General features: G+C 45.3%; 1 protein-coding gene and 1 pseudogene across 1 annotated transcript; both read right to left on the bottom strand.

Moving 5' to 3' along the window:
- Positions 1-268: 268 nt before the first annotated feature.
- On the bottom strand, positions 269-2,243 carry LOC147983379 (uncharacterized; annotated as a pseudogene).
- A 4,699-nt stretch (positions 2,244-6,942) lies between these two features.
- LOC147983378 (disease resistance protein RGA5-like) lies at positions 6,943-15,486 on the bottom strand. The gene is made up of 4 exons (XM_087542895.1): positions 14,499-15,486; positions 12,055-14,041; positions 7,878-8,075; positions 6,943-7,448 (listed from the first exon to the last, which is right to left on the bottom strand). Exons 1-4 carry the CDS (start codon positions 15,326-15,328, stop codon positions 7,209-7,211), a joined length of 3,255 nt encoding a protein of 1,084 aa, XP_087399021.1. The 5' UTR covers positions 15,329-15,486; the 3' UTR covers positions 6,943-7,208.
- Positions 15,487-19,758: the final 4,272 nt, after the last annotated feature.

Below are 19,758 nucleotides of genomic sequence, written 5' to 3'. Positions count from 1 at the left end.
GGGTTGGATTTATGAACTAAAGTGCATAGTAGTACATAAAATAATGCAACATCACAGAACAAACAAATGAACTCCAAAAATATTGGAGATAGGTTCAAATTTGAATGTCGGTTAAAATTTGAATGTCGGTTAAAATTTGAATTTTATTTCAAGTCAAATCAACATCATAGCACATAAGTTTTCACATGAAAGAACATAAGTTTTCACATCAAATGACAACAAACTTAAGTTTTCACATCAAATTTGAATGATTTCAACTCTATTTCTTTTACTTCTTTCTACCACTCGATTTCTTCTCCTTTTTTCCACCGTTTGGTTCCACGGCGCATAGTTTGTTGATGCTGATGCTCTTGCTTTTTGGCCCCTTGGTTTTCTTGCCAACTCCACTAGCCCCCCTCAACTTTTGCACCTGACCATGTCCCACTTCTTTAGTTTGCACTTCTGCAGATTGAGTACATGGCACACATTGTTCAACTACTTCAGTTTGCAACTCAACACTTGGCAGCACAACCTGCAAACATGGCAACACAACTGTCAAAGCAGATTCGCATGGCAGCACAACAGTTGCTTCATCTGCAACAGTTTCAGATTGCCCTAGCGCCTGCAAAACAGATTCAGTATGCATCGCATCGTCCAAAACAGAAACACTTAGCTCATGTTCAGCAGTAACACTTTCAGTTTGCTCCATATCTTTGTCACCAAACATTATCTGCTTAGTGCTCTTCCTTCTAAAGCCATTGAGTCTTGCTTTTTTCACTGGCCAACATTGTTCAACAACAAGAGGTGGGGCTTTTTCTGCACGCTTCCTCCTAAAAAATAAAGCATTTGACTTGGTTAGATACTAGAACAAGTAGCAAAATCAAAAACTTGCAAAAACAGTAACATAAACATACTTTGGCCTCTGAGGAGTGTAGATGCACTTGGATGAACCAATTCTGTGCCCAAGTACCTCACACAACTTGCACCTATTTTTGTTACCTTTTTGAGCCCTTTTGGGCTTATCATTCTTTTCCTTTTCCTTTTCCCCTTCTTATTACAACCACCTTTTTCAAACCAAGCTTTGAATCTGCTCTGTTTAGGCCTCCCAGCCTTTCTTCTAGTGACGTGGGGACACAAGGTAAATTCTATTTCCACCTCAGGCCACTGAGATTGGTCAGTCAGTGCAGGAATTGGACTTACATATGCAGCTTTGAATTTTTGTACTGAATAATACTCATGCAAATATGAGTGCATATTTAACCTGGGTTTAGGTGCCAAAAAATTTATGGAATGCTCACATGGTTTTCCAGTGTGTTGCCACTCTTGGCAAGTGCACTCATGCAACTCAGTATTTACCACATGCCTCTTGCCACTCTTTGTATCTCTAACTTCAGCACCCCACAAGGAAGATTTCTCAACAGATAGATGTGAAAGATTTCTACTCCTGTTGACCACCTGTTGTACCACTGCTGGAAGCTTGTCCCCTTCCAAAATATTAGCAATTTTTCCTCTCAACTCCCACAAACGCATGATCATGATCCTTATTTGGTCCACCATGTCATGCACAGGCAAGTCTTTCAAATCCTTCACTTTGTTGTTAAAACTTTCTGCCAAGTTGTTATTGATATGATCACATTTTATGGCAGTATTAAAACCTGATCTATACCACAAAAGAGAATGGTGGGTGTTCAACCATGAAGCAAATTCATTATCACTACATGATGTCAATATCTTACCAAGGTGATAGGAATGTGTCTGTCTGGTGTAGGATCTTGCTGCTGGCCACATGCGCCCAAATTCATCTCCTCTGAATTTCTTTATCAGATTCATCCACATATGTCCAAAGCACTCCCTCTGCTCAGCATGGGGGGAAACATTTTTTACTGCATTTTCCAACCCTTTACATGCATCTGTGTGGATGGCCAAAGGAGAAACTGGCCCTATGCATCTTTTCAGTTGCATCATGAATCATATCCATGATGCCTCTGTCTCTGATTGAAACATTCCTATTGCAATTGGGAACATCCAGTTGTGTCCATCTAGAGCATTGCATGCAGCCAACTGACCATTCCACTTTCCAGTCAAAAAAATGAGTCTATGCTCAAATATGGACGACAACCTGCTTTGGATCCATCTATGCAAGGCTTCAAACACATAAAAAACTTGCTGAATAAAACCTTGCCATCCTCTGTTACCTCTGTATCTATCTCCACCACACTCCCAGGTGACCTCTTCTCCACCTCTGCTTTAAAACTATACAACATCCTAAATGTATTTGCCCAGTCACCATACAATGATTTCATGGCCCTTTGTTTTTCTTTCCACACTATGGTATATTGCAGCTGGATGGGGTACAGCTTCTCCAAGTCAACTTTAAGCCTCTTTGCAGTAGTGTTTGGAGTCTTGGCTAAAATAGGAGTAATCTTCTCTGTAACCCAAAGCTGTGATGTCATCTTTGAAACTCTCTGTGAAGTTGTCATACATGTAGTCTGGGAGCACAACAGGGTAGGGCGGACATTGTAGCATCCTGGAGGTATGACATCCACGCGAAGTACATCATGAGCAACATCAAGCATGACAGAGACAGGGTGCGATTGTGATGAGATGGCTGAGCACAGGAGGTTCATTGTAGTGCATCACTTATGCAACATTACGAACTTGTGCGATTTGGACCACCGGTTGTGCATCACTTATGCAACATTAGTAACTTGTGCGATTTGTAACTTATGTATCCACACTACTTGAGTTTTGAAGTTAAACTTGTGCAACAACCCGATGAGATGCCATGCATGAAATGCTCCTTTTTTTCTTGCAGCGCCAGCCGCTCTTCGGGGGGGGGGGGAGGAAGCTGCTGGAGGTTGATCTTGACTTGATCGTCGCCAAGATGGTGGAACTGGGGAAGTGGTGTTGTGCTGCCCTGTGTTCGTTTTGGTTTAATATCGTTTGCAACTTTTTAGGTGTCCCCTGGACTATGTGTCCTGTTCTGCTCTGAATAGATTCTGCATTCTGCGGCTGGTGCTGCCTAGATTGATTCTATGTTCTTTAGCTCTACCTGAAAGCAGCTAATAGTGTCAAGAAAAAATTGGGCTGCAGCTAGGATGTAGTGGGAATCTGATTACTTGACATCTCATAGAAGCACTGAATGGTGCCACGAACCATTTTGTTCTGGATGCCATGATCTACGCCGACCGTTTTTGTAATCGCAATGCAAACCAGGGCCTTGACTGCTTAGCAAGGCATGCCTGCTCGACTAACGTTTGGGATACTGAGCCCATAGACTTGTGAGTAGATGGATAAAGTCTATTTCCCATCCAAAGAGATACTCCTAGGTCCTAACAGCAGTTAGAGCCCTAATTTAGTGATAAAATCTACCTCCATGTTAGCTCACGAAATTGAACCTTTAAAACACAGATGAATCCATCGCAAAATAACAATAATAAAATTGTTGACCTCCTCTGGTAGATCCTCTGCCTTCCTGGCAGCCCTCCTCCTTCTGTGCCTCCCTTGTCTGCAAGTGTTGGCACCTTGTCAGGTGCTGCCTCTTCCTCGTCGTCTTCTCTGATGATATTGATATGAGCCACCCCCTTCTTCATGGCCTCTAGCAACACTCACCACCAAATCGAGTTCGATTCTAAATCGCCAAGAAAAGAGGGTGGCATTACTGATTTGAAGCACTGTCTCCTCGCTCCATCTCATCCAGCCCTCGCTCCATCTCCTATCCAATCGAGATTCTAAAACGCCAAGAAACAGGGGCGGCATGAGGCCACAGATTTATCCAAAATTCAGTGGAATGGGAGTAGTGTTTGGAAAATACTCACTCGCAATAGCCGCTGCAGAGAAAGGCGCTCCACCACCGGGTCGCGGAGAAGAAACAGCCCCCGGATCCAATAGAGCCCGATTCTAAATCGCCAAGAAACAGAGGGCAGCATGAGGCCACAGATCCCCCAAAATTCTGGGGAGTGGGACTAGGGTTTCGGGCTCACCTCGCAATAGCTCTGCCGCTGCCGAGAAATGCGCTCCACCACCGCGGAGAAGAAACCGCTGCCGGAGAAGATGCTTACGGCGGCGCCGCTCGCCCAGTCCAGCACGGGCGAGTCGAGCATGGTCACACAGTCACCGGTCGAGTCGTGGACGGTTGACTCTTGACTACGTGGCCCTAGGTGGACCCCACCATTCAGAGCACATAACCCCTAGTGTCCTAACCAAACCTCAGCCTAACTAACAGCCAACTAGCCGCGTAAATGGGTTGTCTTGCTTGAGCTATTTATGCGTTGGGAGACATCGCATGAGAGCTATTACAACCAACGACGTCGCATGAGAGACAATTCACACCAACGACGGCGCATGGGAGCTATTTGCCCATTTTTGATTTGTGGTTCCGTTGAGTGCTTCCTCTTGCCACTCAACTATTATGACCTCTTCCTCAATAGGTGACACTACAATATGTTGGTCTGTGGTTTGGGATCTTGTAACCAAGACCACCACTTTGTTAATTGCATCATAATACAAAGTACGGTCAGTGTCTTGTAGTTGTTACAAACAATACATTGCACCATGGTTATCAAACAAGGCAAAACAAATCTTCCAGAGGGCCATAACGCTGAAGTTTGCTGAAAATATAATTGATGGAATGATTGACTTGCCATGCACGAAGATAAGTTTATTGAACTATATTAACAAGTGTATTTGGTAATAAATAGAAATAAGATAAACAAAGAACAGAGTTATAAAAATACTAATACTCTACTTCGAATCACAATATCATTTATGAGAATTAAGCAAAATGACCTAAATAAAAAGTGGTGTGGGCAAACCTAGCCTTGGTGATCCGGAGACGGCTATGGGCGGAGGGTTGATAGCGATGTGTGTATCACTTCTGGGCCCTCAATTCCACATTAGGCAGCACAAATTAACCATGGCTTCACAGATAATGAATAACAACACATGCGTGGAGTTGAGGTCCGGGAAGCCTTACACCCACTACTACGGACGAGGATCCTCTGCCGTTCGGCAGGGTGCCGTTCCACCACTGACAGGTGAGCCCATCAGGAAACAGGCCCACATGGCAGTGCCACAACGGCAGGTGCCGTACGTCAGGGGAGCCGCTTCCCACTACTACCAACCCTCCTCCCATGGCCGACTCCACATTACCTAGGTTAGTTTTGCCAATTTCTCTCTTTATTCAGGACATGTTGCTTGGTTCTTATCAAAAAACGAGATGGTGACTTCAAGTATTGTATTGTAGTAGTACAATATAATTCTTTCTTTTATCTTTTTTTATTTGTTACTTAAGTTTATTAGTTAATTAATATACTTCATTGAACCAATCGTATTACATGCCAATATTTCATTAGATTAAATTTTGTGCAAACATGAGCCTTGTAGCCCTTCAAAAATTTTGCTTTGCCTTCGTTTGATGATCTTTAGGCTACATTAGTCAGTTGCGATGTTCCTACAAGATCTGTGGTGTAATGTAATGTTGGTAAGAAGAAGCCGATCGTACTTTGTACCATGGTGCAATGAACTTGTTGTCGGCTTGACTGTTTACAGGACCCCAAACGAGGAGCTGGTAGTGTTGCCGGTTGAGGACGTGTGTGAGGCCGTTGTGGGTTATAAGGAAGAGGTCATAGCAGTCGAGTAGCACGCGGTAGCTCCTTGAGCAGTTTGTGTGGGAGTCTGGGAGCACAACAGGGTAGGGCGGACATTGTAGCATCCTGGAGGTATGACATCCACGCGAAGTACATCATGAGCAACATCAAGCATGACAGAGACAGGGTGCGATTGTGATGAGATGGCTGAGCACAGGAGGTTCATTGTAGTGCATCACTTATGCAACATTACGAACTTGTGCGATTTGGACCACCGGTTGTGCATCACTTATGCAACATTAGTAACTTGTGCGATTTGTAACTTATGTATCCACACTACTTGAGTTTTGAAGTTAAACTTGTGCAACAACCCGATGAGATGCCATGCATGAAATGCTCCTTTTTTTCTTGCAGCGCCAGCCGCTCTTCGGGGGGGGGGGGGGGGGGGGGGAGGAAGCTGCTGGAGGTTGATCTTGACTTGATCGTCGCCAAGATGGTGGAACTGGGGAAGTGGTGTTGTGCTGCCCTGTGTTCGTTTTGGTTTAATATCGTTTGCAACTTTTTAGGTGTCCCCTGGACTATGTGTCCTGTTCTGCTCTGAATAGATTCTGCATTCTGCGGCTGGTGCTGCCTAGATTGATTCTATGTTCTTTAGCTCTACCTGAAAGCAGCTAATAGTGTCAAGAAAAAATTGGGCTGCAGCTAGGATGTAGTGGGAATCTGATTACTTGACATCTCATAGAAGCACTGAATGGTGCCACGAACCATTTTGTTCTGGATGCCATGATCTACGCCGACCGTTTTTGTAATCGCAATGCAAACCAGGGCCTTGACTGCTTAGCAAGGCATGCCTGCTCGACTAACATTTGGGATACTGAGCCCATAGACTTGTGAGTAGATGGATAAAGTCTATTTCCCATCCAAAGAGATACTCCTAGGTCCTAACAGCAGTTAGAGCCCTAATTTAGTGATAAAATCTACCTCCATGTTAGCTCACGAAATTGAACCTTTAAAACACAGATGAATCCATCGCAAAATAACAATAATAAAATTGTTGACCTCCTCTGGTAGATCCTCTGCCTTCCTGGCAGCCCTCCTCCTTCTGTGCCTCCCTTGTCTGCAAGTGTTGGCACCTTGTCAGGCGCTGCCTCTTCCTCGTCGTCTTCTCTGATGATATTGATATGAGCCACCCCCTTCTTCATGGCCTCTAGCAACACTCCCCCCCCCCTACCCCCCACCCCCAAAGGACGTGTGCTTCCCCATGCTGCTTGACCGCCTCGCCTTCCCCCTAGTCATGGCCTCACCCTCTTCCTCAACTGGTGGCACTGCCAGCTCCTGGTGTTCGAGGGGAGGGGGGGGGGGGGCTCAATTCTGGAATGGTTTACGACAAGACGGGGGTAACGGTAGGAACGCGAGGTTTTGGCATGATTACAGGAGCAAATCAGCTTCAAAATTCCAGTTCCCTTGCCTTGTGCCAAGCAGCTGTAAACCAAGATACACATCATTACAAAAATCAGGAACCATCTTATTTGTTATAGGAACACATCACTGAGTTTGAGTACTGACAATTTTCATAGAACACTGAGAATTCTTCCCCGTGAAAGAAAAGAACACTGAGAAGTCGTAGCTAAGGTTTAGAAACTAAGGATGAATGTAAACACCTATTGCATCTAGAAATTCCCCTGAGCACCCAAAGAAGCCAACAATACTGCTGTTTTTCTTCACTCGAGAGTGGAAAGGAGTTCCATGTAGCTTCCCAAAAGGCCCATAGGTACGTAAGTTGGTCACAAGCATAAGTGACTTTATGATGCTGGGAAATTGACCATATGGACCAAAAGTCCCTGAAATTTCAATCACAAACTCCGAGGGTTCTAGTACAATCTGCAAAATCAGTGGTAATATCAAGCTTCAAATGTTTATTGGGAAAAAATTTGGCTAATGGAAAACTGCTCACATATGTAAATATTTAGAATAGCTCGGTTAATATTTGGAATTGGGCACAGAGTTTACTTTTTATATGTTTGGCAGCTCAATCTGTATAAATTATCTGTTCCTGTTTTGTATATAAAGAACCACTTCCCATTCTTAATTGTGTAAACCATACGTCTAATCTTTGTATTTCTGAATTTTAAATTTATCTACAAAAACTTTTTTGATGTTCAATCCAACTATATTAATAACACTGTGTTAATATTATTGAATTTTTTGTATCAAACTGATATTCCTTGTCGCACCTTTTGGAGAGTACATTTTATCTAGTTTGTCTTATTAACAAGGTCTTGCACAGTGCATGAGAAGTTCATTACTAACCGCGTGGATGGTCCCACCAACACCACCCCAAAGCGGCGTCTCATGCAGATTCTCATTTCTGTCCAGGTAGGAAAACGCAAACGCATCTATAACATCACCACAACAAATTCGCACACTTCTTAGATATCGTGGTGCCACCTTTATGTCACGGTTTTTCCCTGCATTTCCTCCCCAGGGTCCAATCTTCTCAAGAATTATCTGCATTCAAGAGAAGGGGCAATAATTTAATTTAAACCTTTCACTTGTAACAAGTGACATGGTATTGATCAGTCACAAGCTGGTATACAAAAAAATAGTTCAGTATTTTTTTTACCAAGTATACTACATTGGGGCGAATTATTAACATAAATAATAAGCTTTGATTTCTTAACTGAATGTGCCTTCCAACATCTCATGTTTATTACTTTTCGTAGTCAGGACTATTTCATTTACAATGACAACTATACCACTTGCTCATGGAGTGTGCCAATCAAAATTTGCACTATTGAAGTTCGAAAAATATGATAGAGTAGATGTGTGAATGGGGAATTTATATGGAAGTACACAGGCACTACTAGGGAAAACCTTATACACAGAATATTACCAGCAGCGCTCTTCAAAATATGACGCTACTGCTATTTGGCAACAACGCGTGCCGGAAAAACGCGCTGCTGAAAGAAAAATAGCAGTAGCGCGTCATCTCTAAACCGCGCTACTGCTCTAATTGCCATGACCTCGCCGTCCAGCTAGTTATGGCAGTAGCGCCTTACACCGTACCGCGCTACCGCTATTCTCTTTACCTGTAGCACTTTTTCATACCCGCGCTACTACTAACCCTACCTTATCACCATGCGGCCGACCCTCTCTCTCACTCACTCTCCCTCTCAGGCACTCTCGCCCGCGCCGATAACCATTGTCGTTCGTCGCCGCCGCCGCCGCCGTCGTCCGTCCGCCACGGAGGTACTCCCTCCTTCCGTCCCTCCTCCTCCCAACGCGCCCTCCACCCTCCTCCTCTCACCACGCCCTCCTCCCTCCGCCTGCGGCCGACCCCTCCTCCCTCCTCTGCCGGCAGCCCTCCTCCCACCGCCCCTCCCTCCTCCTCCTCCGGCCGGCCCCTCCCCCTCCTCCTCCGGCCTCCCCTCCCCCTCCTCTCTCCTCCCTCCCTCCCTTGTCTCTGCTTTTGTAAATCGTAGGTAACTAGTTTATTTAGCAAGTGATTAATATAACTAGCTTATTTATATTAAGTGCTTAATGGACCTAGTTTATTTAGTAAGTGCTTAATAGAACTAGTTTATTTAGTAAGTAGTTAATAAAACTAGTTTATTTAGTAAGTAGTTAATAAAACTAGTTTAATTAGTGTTAGGATTATATATAAGATACTTTCGAATATTTTTTTCATATTTTGAACCATTGAAATGCAATGACCATCGATAAGTGGCCTATGTTTTGCCGGAGTGTTGATTAATTTCCGTTCCGGCAAATTTTAGGCGCTCGATGTGTCCTTTTTTAGCAAAGGTCATGCCGGATTTTTTGGGTTTTGCTGTCGAGTTATAATCTCTGAATTTTGAACACAAGAGATGTCTGATGACGATGGGATCCCGAAGTGCGGGTACTGCTATGATGACCGGGGTGTGTGCGACAGGTTTCCTCACCTGCAAAATGATAGGTTTTTCACCGTGAAGCTAGAAGAGACCTTCGATGTTTGTACGGTATCCAATGACAAGCATTTCATCGTAATTAATATCATCACTTGTGCTTCTTTTGTTCAACCTGTAATTTATGGATTTTTTTCAATTCGATTAGTACATCTCGTGCCATGCTAGACCATATGTATTGGAGAAGCTTGGTTTTGGTTTAGATGACTTTGAGAATGTGGAGACGAGGAGGGCTCACTTAAGAACTAAACATGGTTACGAGTTTCTGGTTAAGTTCTACAATGCGGTCGATCGCTCCCATTTCGGTTTCTCTAATTGGGAAGCTCTCTGCAAGGCATATGGATTTGAGGAGGGAATGCGAATAAGATTTGATATTCGCCCCGAAGATTATGATGATGATGATAATATCGACATCTGGGTGGATGTGGATATGCCTCCAGTTTTGCCTAGATGTGAGTTTGTCAAACTAATTTGTTAAGTTCAGTAATTTATGTTGTTAATTTAAAAATATTTGGTGTTCGTCCATACTAAACTTATTTATTTATAATTTTCAGCTTATTTCTTATCTTCAAGAAATACTTGGAAGGTAGTAGACAACACATACTACAGCTATGACTCCAAGCTTAATTGTGAGGAGAAAGGTTATCTTGTCTCATTCATAGAAGATGTTGAGGCCTTCAAAACCGGTCACTCTATCAGCCAAAATTATACTAGATACGTGCCACTAGTCCATACATTGCTTGATGATAACTTCATTGCTAAAAACTTGGTAAGATTTTGTTAATGATGGTAACTTCATTGCATACATTATTCTTAAGTAAACCATTGCTAACTATATATGTTACTATTTCGTTTTTGAACAGAGGCTCCCGAAGCAGGTTGTGCCTGACATGCTATTTACCGAAGGTGATATGCATATGGTTAGCTTATGACCAACTCCTTCGGAGACTTACCATACTGCATACTTGATTTCTTCAAACGATGGAAGGCTCAAAATCAAAGAATGGAGCAAAGTGATGAATGAGCACACGCAAATAATTGGAGACAAAATGAATGTGCGCAAGCCACAAGTTGGAGATAGGTTTATGTCCATTCTTCATTATGGTGAAGGACCGGTTTATCTGTTTTATGGTATTTTAGCTAGGAGAGAGGAGTAGGTCCTAAGTATTAAGAACAATTAGTTAGTGTTGATTATATATGACTACAATGTCTTAGACTTGATGGTGGTGCTGAGTAGGAGTAGTGACTATGAGTACTATGATGATGATGAGGACGAGTTGTTATTATAACTAGTGACGAAGTTGTTATATGATGTCCCATCATGGACGAAAATGATGATTATGAGGAGTTATATGATAATGATATATTATGACGATCAGTTGTTAATGATATTATGATGATGATGAGAAGTTATTATGTCATTGGGTGAAAGAACCGCCGATTAGTTTCAAATGGATGGATCCAGAGTGACCATTGGTTACTTTGGATCCATGCACTTGAAACTAATCCAAGGTTCTTTCACCTAGTGATTTAATAACTCATTACAATGTAAAAACAATCTCTAAATTGCTACTGTATGAAAAATTGTATACATGTATATGAATACGACCTAAAATTCAAAAGAAATGGAATAGGGAATAATAGTAGTAGCGGTTGTTTTCGAAAGCGCTACTAATAATTAGCAGTAGCGATTGACTTGGAAAGCGCTACTACTAAGTAGATATAGTAGTAGCGAGTGCCAGTAGGCGCTACTGCTAAGCATTAGCTGTAGCGCCTTATCAGTAGCGCGCTTACCCGCGCTACTGCTAGGCTTTTCCCTAGTAGTGAGGGACAGCCAGGAGTTGAGTAGCTCATTTGTTCTTATACAAGGCAACACCATAATAAAGAAAAATCTCCTGAACTTCTCAATGTAAATGTTGTGTTTTTATTGATCATGTTCTTCAGTAATCGTGCAATGTGTTCATCTGGTCTTAAATGGTGTGATTCTCAAGTATGGTAGAATGTCATGTGTTCTTCAAGGGTGATCTAAGTATCTAACAACCTCAGTTTCACAATAATCATCTTGTTTATGATTAAAAAACATTGAGTTTATCTACCCAGAAGAAAAGTTATAAGAATGTTATCAAGTCAGCCACTGTTATATTAGCAAATTGTTACTCAAAAAAAGTTTGTGTGCTTAGGTGTGCATGGGTGCGTGTGTGCATGTGTATGTGTGTGTTCTCCAAGTTGGATAAGCCCTATAAATAAACTTATTATAAATGGCTGGTGTCCCAGATAGTCTGTATGAAATTGTATTGTAATGAGCAGGCTGCTACGCTGAGCAATATATAAATCTTTTCACCCTAAAAAAAGAACTTATTACATATGCCGATTTGCTAGGTAGTCACCAAAAGGTGAGGAAAAGGGAACATCTTAGGAACAAGTAACAAAAAGGAACACTAACTTGGAGAACACACACACACATGCACACACGCACCCATGCACCCACTTAGATAGTCATGTACTTGTTATTTTAGTGCGACTAAGAAAACAATAATTAATACCTCTTGTTCTTTGAATGCTTCCTCATCAAGTTGAGATTTCTCGTCGCCCTCTATCATTTCATCTTCATAATATCTAATCACATCAAGCCTCGGATGTTTGGGATTCACAGATGATGTCTTCCTCATAGCAGCGTCAGCTTCCTCCACCTCAACGAGCCTGGAACCAGAACAATGCATTCTAACTGTGACCAGCTTAACAGAATGGAGGTTCTCCAAGCCGACCTCAAAATTATTGTATTCATCCTTTGCCTCGCGAACCTGAAATGTAACCTCGAGGGTTTCAAGCCTTGGCATAGCTCCTTCTGCAAACATGATCCCCATTGAATCATTGTGAATGTGAAACTCAGATAGACACTTAAACTTTGCATGATCAGTGCCGACAATCAACCTTCCTTCTGCTTTTTTGATTTTGTGCACAGTAACACAAAGATAATGAAGAAATGGGATGTCCCCGAGAGTGCCGAGGTCTTCCTGCTGGATTTTGTCTAGTGTGATGATTAAAGTGGACAGTTCTGAGAGTGAGGAGTTCATCCATTCTGGTAATCTAGGTATGTTGCCGAAAAAATATCGAAGGTTGTGAGGGGTCCATCCTAAATCCACAATGAATTTTGTGGGAACTTTGGAAGATTGAATGCTTATTTCCTTGATTTTTGTCAGCTTGCACAAAGAACATATCAAATGTTTCTCATAGTTCTTGTCCCATGTTCCAGATAGCGAAATTTTAAGAACCCTCAGATCCGAAAGATAACCTAGTTCTTTTGAGAAGTTTGGAGAGTTACTCACACCGACGGTAGACAGAACCTGTAGAGATTTCATGGCTCCAATCCCATCTGGTAGCTTTACGGATGTTTCAATGTATAGGCACACAAGTTTCCTTAGCCGAACAATGGTTGATGGCAGATCAATCATGCCACTTTGACTCAAATCCAATGTTTGCAAACAATACAGATTCCCTACTCCTTTTGGGAGTTTGGTAATATTTGTATCCCTTAGTCCTAGATACCTCAAATGAAATAAATTCCGAACACCATGAAGATGATGATTCTCCAAGCCACGGCAACCTTCTAGATCCAACACTCGCAGAACTTGAAATCTTGAAAGAGGCGGCATCAATTTTGTAGCACTAGGAAAGATGATAAATGATCTCACGTGGGACAAGCTCATCATAGAAAGTGGCATGGTGTCATGTTCTTGATTGTTTTGGATTGATAATCGATGTATCTTCTTTGAAAGATCACTAGGTTGATGGCTATCTAATGTAGTGACAAAATTTTCTTCAATCGATAAGGATGTGATCAAATCAAGGACCATATCATGTACACGACAAGCCCCTACGTTGCCACGAGAATCTACATGTTGTGGTTGAATTAAGCTTCGGTTAATAAGATCATTGAAGTAACCGAACCCCACTTTATATAAGGTATCCACATCACTTCCATGGACAAAGCCTTCGGCTATCCATCTTCGTACCAAGTGATCACTCAATATTGTATAATCCTCCGGATAAACACTCAGGTATAGAAAGCAGGGTTTTAGATGGGACGGCAAATCATAATAACTAATAGACAATATCTGACGCATGTTCTCCATATTGGGGAATTTCTCAAGTCCAGAACCAATGGATTTGTTGACAGTGTCCCATTCATGTATATTATTTGATTTTTGAGACAATAGGCTGGCAATGGTGACGATAGCTAATGGTACACCATCACACTTTCTTATGATTTTCTCAGATATTTCTCTCAGTTCCACATGGCAAGCATCTTCACTCCCAAATATTCTTTCATAGAACAACTTCTTCGAATCATCATGAGCAAGAGGATTTAGTTTATAAATGTTACCGTCCATGGAAGAGCTGCATGATGCAGCAACACCAGCAATACGTGTTGTTGTGATTACTCTGCTACTGCAGTTGTTCTCAACTAGTACAGTCTTTATATAGTTCCAAGCTGATTCGTCCCATATATCATCAACAATAATTAAGTACCTGTGAGTTTGTAGCACCATATTAGAAATTAAAACAAGGCAAAAATTGAGTACAAACTAGCAAGTAATGGGTAATTGGAACATGTATATATGATCTACTAATTTTTCTATCACACAAGTATCCGTTGATGAAGAGAAGTGTTGCCCAACACTTCTTGTTTAATTGACCCCCCCCCCCCCCCCCTCTTTCTCTCGCGTTTCTTCTTCCTTGTTCTCACCTCACTCGTCTAGTAAGGATTTCTATTGAAATAATTATTAACCTTGTACTTTAGTTCTCAACATTCAAATTCTAAAATAAATCAAAACCAGAAAAAAATGAGATGAACTAAAGCTAGTTTTTTTTCTTTTCTGAAAAGAGTCAAAGATCGGACCCTCCGCCTCTGCATCAAGTGATGTACACACCCATATAAACTAAATCTAACGCTTGTTGATATAGTGTGGATGATTTTTGTCGTTACCTCTTATCCTGAAGAACGTGTCTGATTTTGTCAATGAGTTCCACAACATCCCATGCTTCAACCTCGCTGTAACTCTGCTTACTAACCTGACGGAGTAGGCTGCCCAAAACCCTCTTCAGATCGGGCTTGAGGGACACCGTGACAAAGGCGTCGCAGTCAAACTGCCCTCTTATCTGCTGGTACACGACATTCGCCAGCGTCGTCTTGCCCAGGCCACCAACCCCAACAATGGAGACCACCTTCAGTTGACCATCCATGGCAGTTGAGCTTTCTTGCTCCATCAACAACCTGCAGAGCTCCGCCCTCGGCCCGCCCACCGCTACGAGCCTCGTCGAATCCTCGTACATGCCATGCAAGCGAGGGTCGATGTCGATGGTGGTACCCGCAGGCCGCCGGACAGCGGAAACATCGTCGTCAACCTTGTACCTGTCACGGCGGTCAGCGACCTCCTTGACACGGCCCTTGATGATCCTGATGTCCGCGGCGATCCGGTGGCGGCCCCGGGCCGTGGTCAGCAGGCTCAAGCACCTGCCGATGAACCCGCTAAAGCCCGGATGATGGAGGTCGACACGCACCATGAATTTGTCAAGGCTGTCTTCCACGTCGTAGGAGAGCTCCCTGACCTGGCCTGCCCAGATCCTGAGCTGCCTGTCCACCGGCTGCGCCGACGGCGAGGATACTCTCTCGAGGACTGCCTGCATGCTCTCCAGCTCGGCTCGGAGGAACATGATCTCGCCCCTCAGGCTTCTCTGCAGCCTGTACTCGTCCGTCAGCATGGCGTCCAGCTTGTGGAGGAGGGCGCTCGTCACAGCCCCCGCCATGACCTCCATGATCTTGCTGCGAGACGGATTTCTCTGGATTTTGATTGAGAGATGAGGCTGCGTTAGTAAATTCTCTTTAGGCTTGCCGAGGTGGTTGCGGTGTGAAGTTTTGAGTTTTGACTGGCGAAATTGTAGTATCGGAGAAGACTCATTGTATAGTTGTATACACGATGGAGAAATGGATAACTTTGACAAGCAACTGACCCTGTCATAGCAGGTTTGGTTAAGTTTTCTTATTGTTTGCCATGTTTCCGTGTCCTTCAAGGATTGGTGTGGCTGGTCAATTAGCTTCCGTAGAATTGGTAAACCGTCCCCAACCAAATCAATTGACTAATCACCCGTGTTAGACCAGCTTGGAGTACAAGCCAAACCATTGAGAGAGGAAAGCAGGTAGTGACGACAAATCCTAACACGTCAAAGAGCAAGGAAATGCAATGAAAGAAGACTAGGTAGTTGCATAGTCCTTGAAATTAAAAATAAGTGCTTGCTGAGTAAATAGTTGTGCAAGTATCTTAATGAGAAAGACTTGTAAATTTGTTAGTTATCACCTCTCTCATGGTCATGGCCTCCTCCTCAACTACTCCCATCTTCCCTCCTAAGCCTCTTAAGACACTACCAGAAAAACTGGGGTTGCCGACGGCCCCCGTCGGCATCGCCGGACCTATGCCGACGGCCAAGGATAGGCCGTAGGCGTAGAAAAGCCGTCGGCATACATCCATCTATGCCGACGGGGCCGTCGGCATAGACGAGGCCGTCGGGACAGCCCGAGATACGCCTACGGGGCCCGTCGGCATAGGTCAGGCCGTCGGCATAGCACGGGCCCACCTGCCTGGTCAGCGCTGACCATTTGACGGCGTTGAACCTACGCCGACGGGTGGTAACAGCGGCCGTCGGCATATCTGTGGCAGAGGTATGCCTACGGCACAGCCGTCGGCATAGGCCCCTCTGCCACGTCAACGATCCGTGTGCCACGCCACGTCATCGACCCGTGTGTGCGCAGGTATGCCGACGGCCTTGCCGTCGGCATACGTGGGCATTACTTTATTTTTTTTATTTTTACTTTGTTTTGTTATTTTTACTTTATTTTAGTTTTTGCTTTTGCATAAGATAATTATGCCTTATCTAAAAAAAACATACCCGGTGGTATATCGATTGCCCCCCGTTACGAACGTCGCTATCGCCGTGTCACGGAGGGGGGAAACGGTCGACACGGAAGGAATTCTGGTTGGGGGGGGGGGGGGTCGGGGTGTAGCTATGTCGCCAAAACATCGCACGGGTCCCGATGCATATGTGAAAGTGTTCATGCATGCGTAGACGCCCGTCTTGGGGCTCCGGGGTGTGCCCCCCCTCACGGACAGCGCCGCCGCCGGCACCTGGAGGGGGGAAACGGACGCGTGGGGTCTACACGGAGGGGATCTTGCTGTGGGTCTGGCCCGGATGTTGCTCCAAAGTGTTCCTATGGGCTGACCTAACACAACCGGGTGGGGAGGTCCACTGGTCAAAGCCCGTCCCTGCAAAGTCAAAGGGCTAGATCCCGTGGTCAAACGCTACAGGGTTAGGCGGGACGGGGGCACTGGGGGGTTAGCAATGCCACCGGAGCGTCGCACCGGGCCCTCATACATGCGGGGTGGTGTGGTGGCATGTACGAAGAGGCGGGACGCGTCTCCGGGGCGTGGCCCCCCTCACGGACGGCGATGACACGGTAGTAGACGTTCTGCGGTAACGATGCGGCGTCAATATTACTAAATACTCGGAACGCGATAAAATCATGAGTTTTTTTGCACGACGCGAGCACATGTGCTATAGGAACGATGGTATTTTTTCATAATTTTTGATGATGGAGAAGTATCCGAAAAATTCCCTCTACGCGGATTGCCCTTCGCGCGTCTACGGCTGTGGCCGGCAGCCTCCGGGGGCTAGCATGCCGCCAAATCTTGCGTAGGCGGCCTCTCACAAGTCTGGAAGTGTTGTGGCGGTTGCAAACGCCCGGCACGCATGTCCAGGGTGTGCCCCCCCCCTCACGGACGGCGCCGCCGCCGGCACCTGGAGGGGGGAAACGGACGCGTGGGGTCTACACGGAGGGGATCTTGTTGTGGGTCTGGCCCGGATGTTGCTCCAAAGTGTTCCTATGGGCTGACCTAACACAACCGGGTGGGGAGGTCCACTGGTCAAAGCCCGTCCGTGCAAAGTCAAAGGGCTAGATCCCGTGGTCAAACGCTACAGGGTTAGGCGGGACGGGGGCACTGGGGGGTAGCAGTGCCACCGGAGCGTCGCACCAGGCCCTCATACATGCGGGGTGGTGTGGTGGCATGTCCGAAGAGGCGGGACGCGTCTCCGGGGCGTGGGCCCCCCTCACGGACGGCGATGACACGGTAGTAGACGTTCTGCGGTAACGATGCGGCATCAATATTACTAAATACTCGGAGCGCGATAAAATCATGAGTTTTTTTGCACGACGCGGGCACATGTGCTATAGGAACGATGGTATTTTTTCATAATTTTTTTCATAGTTTTTTTGCACGACGCGGGCACATGTGCTATAAAAAATTAAAAAAATGCAAAGTATCTATGCCGACGGCTAGCGCGCACGACCACAGATCGATGACGTGGCAAAGGGCCAGGCCTATGCCGACGGCCAAGCCGTCGGCATAGGTTGACCTTATCCGCTGCGGTTCGCCCCCGACCACACATTCCCCATCTCCCCCTTCCTCCTGACCCACACCCGCGCCGCCGCCGGATCCTCTGCTCCGCCCGCCGCTGCCCTTCCTCTCCAGTCGCTGCCGCCGCCCTTCCCTCGCCCTGCTCCGCCGCCGCCCCACCCACGCTCTGGGCCACCGCCGCCTTTCCCTCGCCACTTGCCGCAGCCGCCCCACCCATGTTCCGCCCCGGCCTCATCGTCTCGGGTCGCGCCGCCGCCGCCCTTCCCTTGCCGCGGTGGGGCGCGTGGAATCCTCCCCGGCCACCCCTCGCCCGCGCCCTCGTTGAGCTCGGTTCGGCCGGACCTCCCCGAGCCCACTCCTCCCTCAACGCCGCCCGACCGTCGCTCCGGCCGGCGGCTAGGCTGCACCGGCCCTCCTCTGCCGCTGCTCCGGCCGGCCTAGCCCGAGCCCGAGCTCCCCTCCGCCTCCCCCTCTGTGCCTGCCCCCCCCTGAGCCAGCCCTCCCCCACGGTGGGCTCCTTCCCTCCCTCTTTGAAGCAATTTTTTTAATTTAGTTAGATGATAGATGGATGGATGCATTATGTATGATGATAGATGGTTATATGGATGAATGCATGCATTATGTATGATGATAGTTAGATGATAGATGATTTGATGATAGTTAGAAATGTGAGAAACGCAAGAAATGCAAAAAAAATAGATGATAGATGATGATGTTGATGATGATAGATTATGATGTTAATTATGATAGATGATGATGTTGATGATAGATGATAATGCTTTTTTTATGCCTTGATAATTTTTAGATGATGATGATGACAGATTTCCATTTTTGCGAAAGAGATGATAAATGATGATGATTGTTGGATCATGATAAATGATGGTGATGATTATTTTTTTATGCTTCGATGATTGTTACATGATGATAGATGATGACGGCGATGTTCTTAAATTTTGTCACGGTGCAGGTTCTGTGGTGTTCCATCTCGGTGGAGTGATCGTCGTAGGAGCTGTTGGACCCCGATTGTCCCTCCACTATTCAACTACTTCCTCTACAGCCGAGGGTGAGCTACGAATAATGTCACTAGATTTCATTCTCAAGTCAAGTGGCGTAACCTAGGCGTCTCCCGTCCGAAAGGGTTGCATCATAAATATGCATTCAATTGCATATTTATCACCGCGGCTCTTTAGGATTGTCCAGCGTTTTCCATGGACAGCCCAAGGATGTGTAGATTGGGTATGTTCTCCATGTTCTACCCCGTTCTGAGACAGGATTTCGGCGGCGCCTCCCCATTGTTCTCCGGAGCACATTCTCTCGGCTATTTGCCGAGACGTGTATCTGGAGAACAGCGGGGAGGTGCTGCCGAAATTTTGGCTCGGAACGGGGTAGAATGGAGAACGTACTCAATCTACACATCCTCGGGTGGGATTAGGACCCATCTTTACCTATTAAAGATGTAGGTGGATTCAACGCGGTAGAAACTAAAAATTTGATGTGATTAATTTAAGTGAATCCTTAATTATGTTGTGTGGCTTGCAAAAAAGCAGAGCATGGCAGATAATCAGTGGATGTACAGTGGTTTTATCCGTCGGAATCGAGTAACATCAGAGTGGATCACGAAAACCGATGTGTATTTGAAGGAGATATTCCGTCGTCCAATGGGAATTATCCCACCATGCCCCTGTGCGAGATGTGCCAGACGTCACCGTAGAAATCAGACGGACATGAGTGAGCACCTTCGCACACACGGATATATGCCAAACTTTGACATGCCGCCGA

The sequence above is a fragment of the Triticum urartu genome, chromosome 2A (assembly GCF_056163025.1).
Source record: "Triticum urartu cultivar PI428250 chromosome 2A, HENAU_Tu73, whole genome shotgun sequence".
NCBI lineage: Eukaryota > Viridiplantae > Streptophyta > Magnoliopsida > Poales > Poaceae > Triticum > Triticum urartu.
This window is presented reverse-complemented; position numbering and strand designations above follow the sequence as displayed.

Bases quoted from the DNA above. Each gene is read 5' to 3' on its own strand.
- LOC147983378 (XM_087542895.1), bottom strand. From the start codon at position 15,328: ATGGAGGTCATGGCGGGGGCTGTGACGAGCGCCCTCCTCCACAAGCTG. The intron at 14,042-14,498 runs GTAACGACAAAA...ACAAACTCACAG, and splicing joins CACGTTCTTCAGGATAAGAG to GTACTTAATTATTGTTGATG. The intron at 8,076-12,054 runs GTATTAATTATT...TCTTGAATGCAG, and splicing joins AAGCATTCAAAGAACAAGAG to ATAATTCTTGAGAAGATTGG.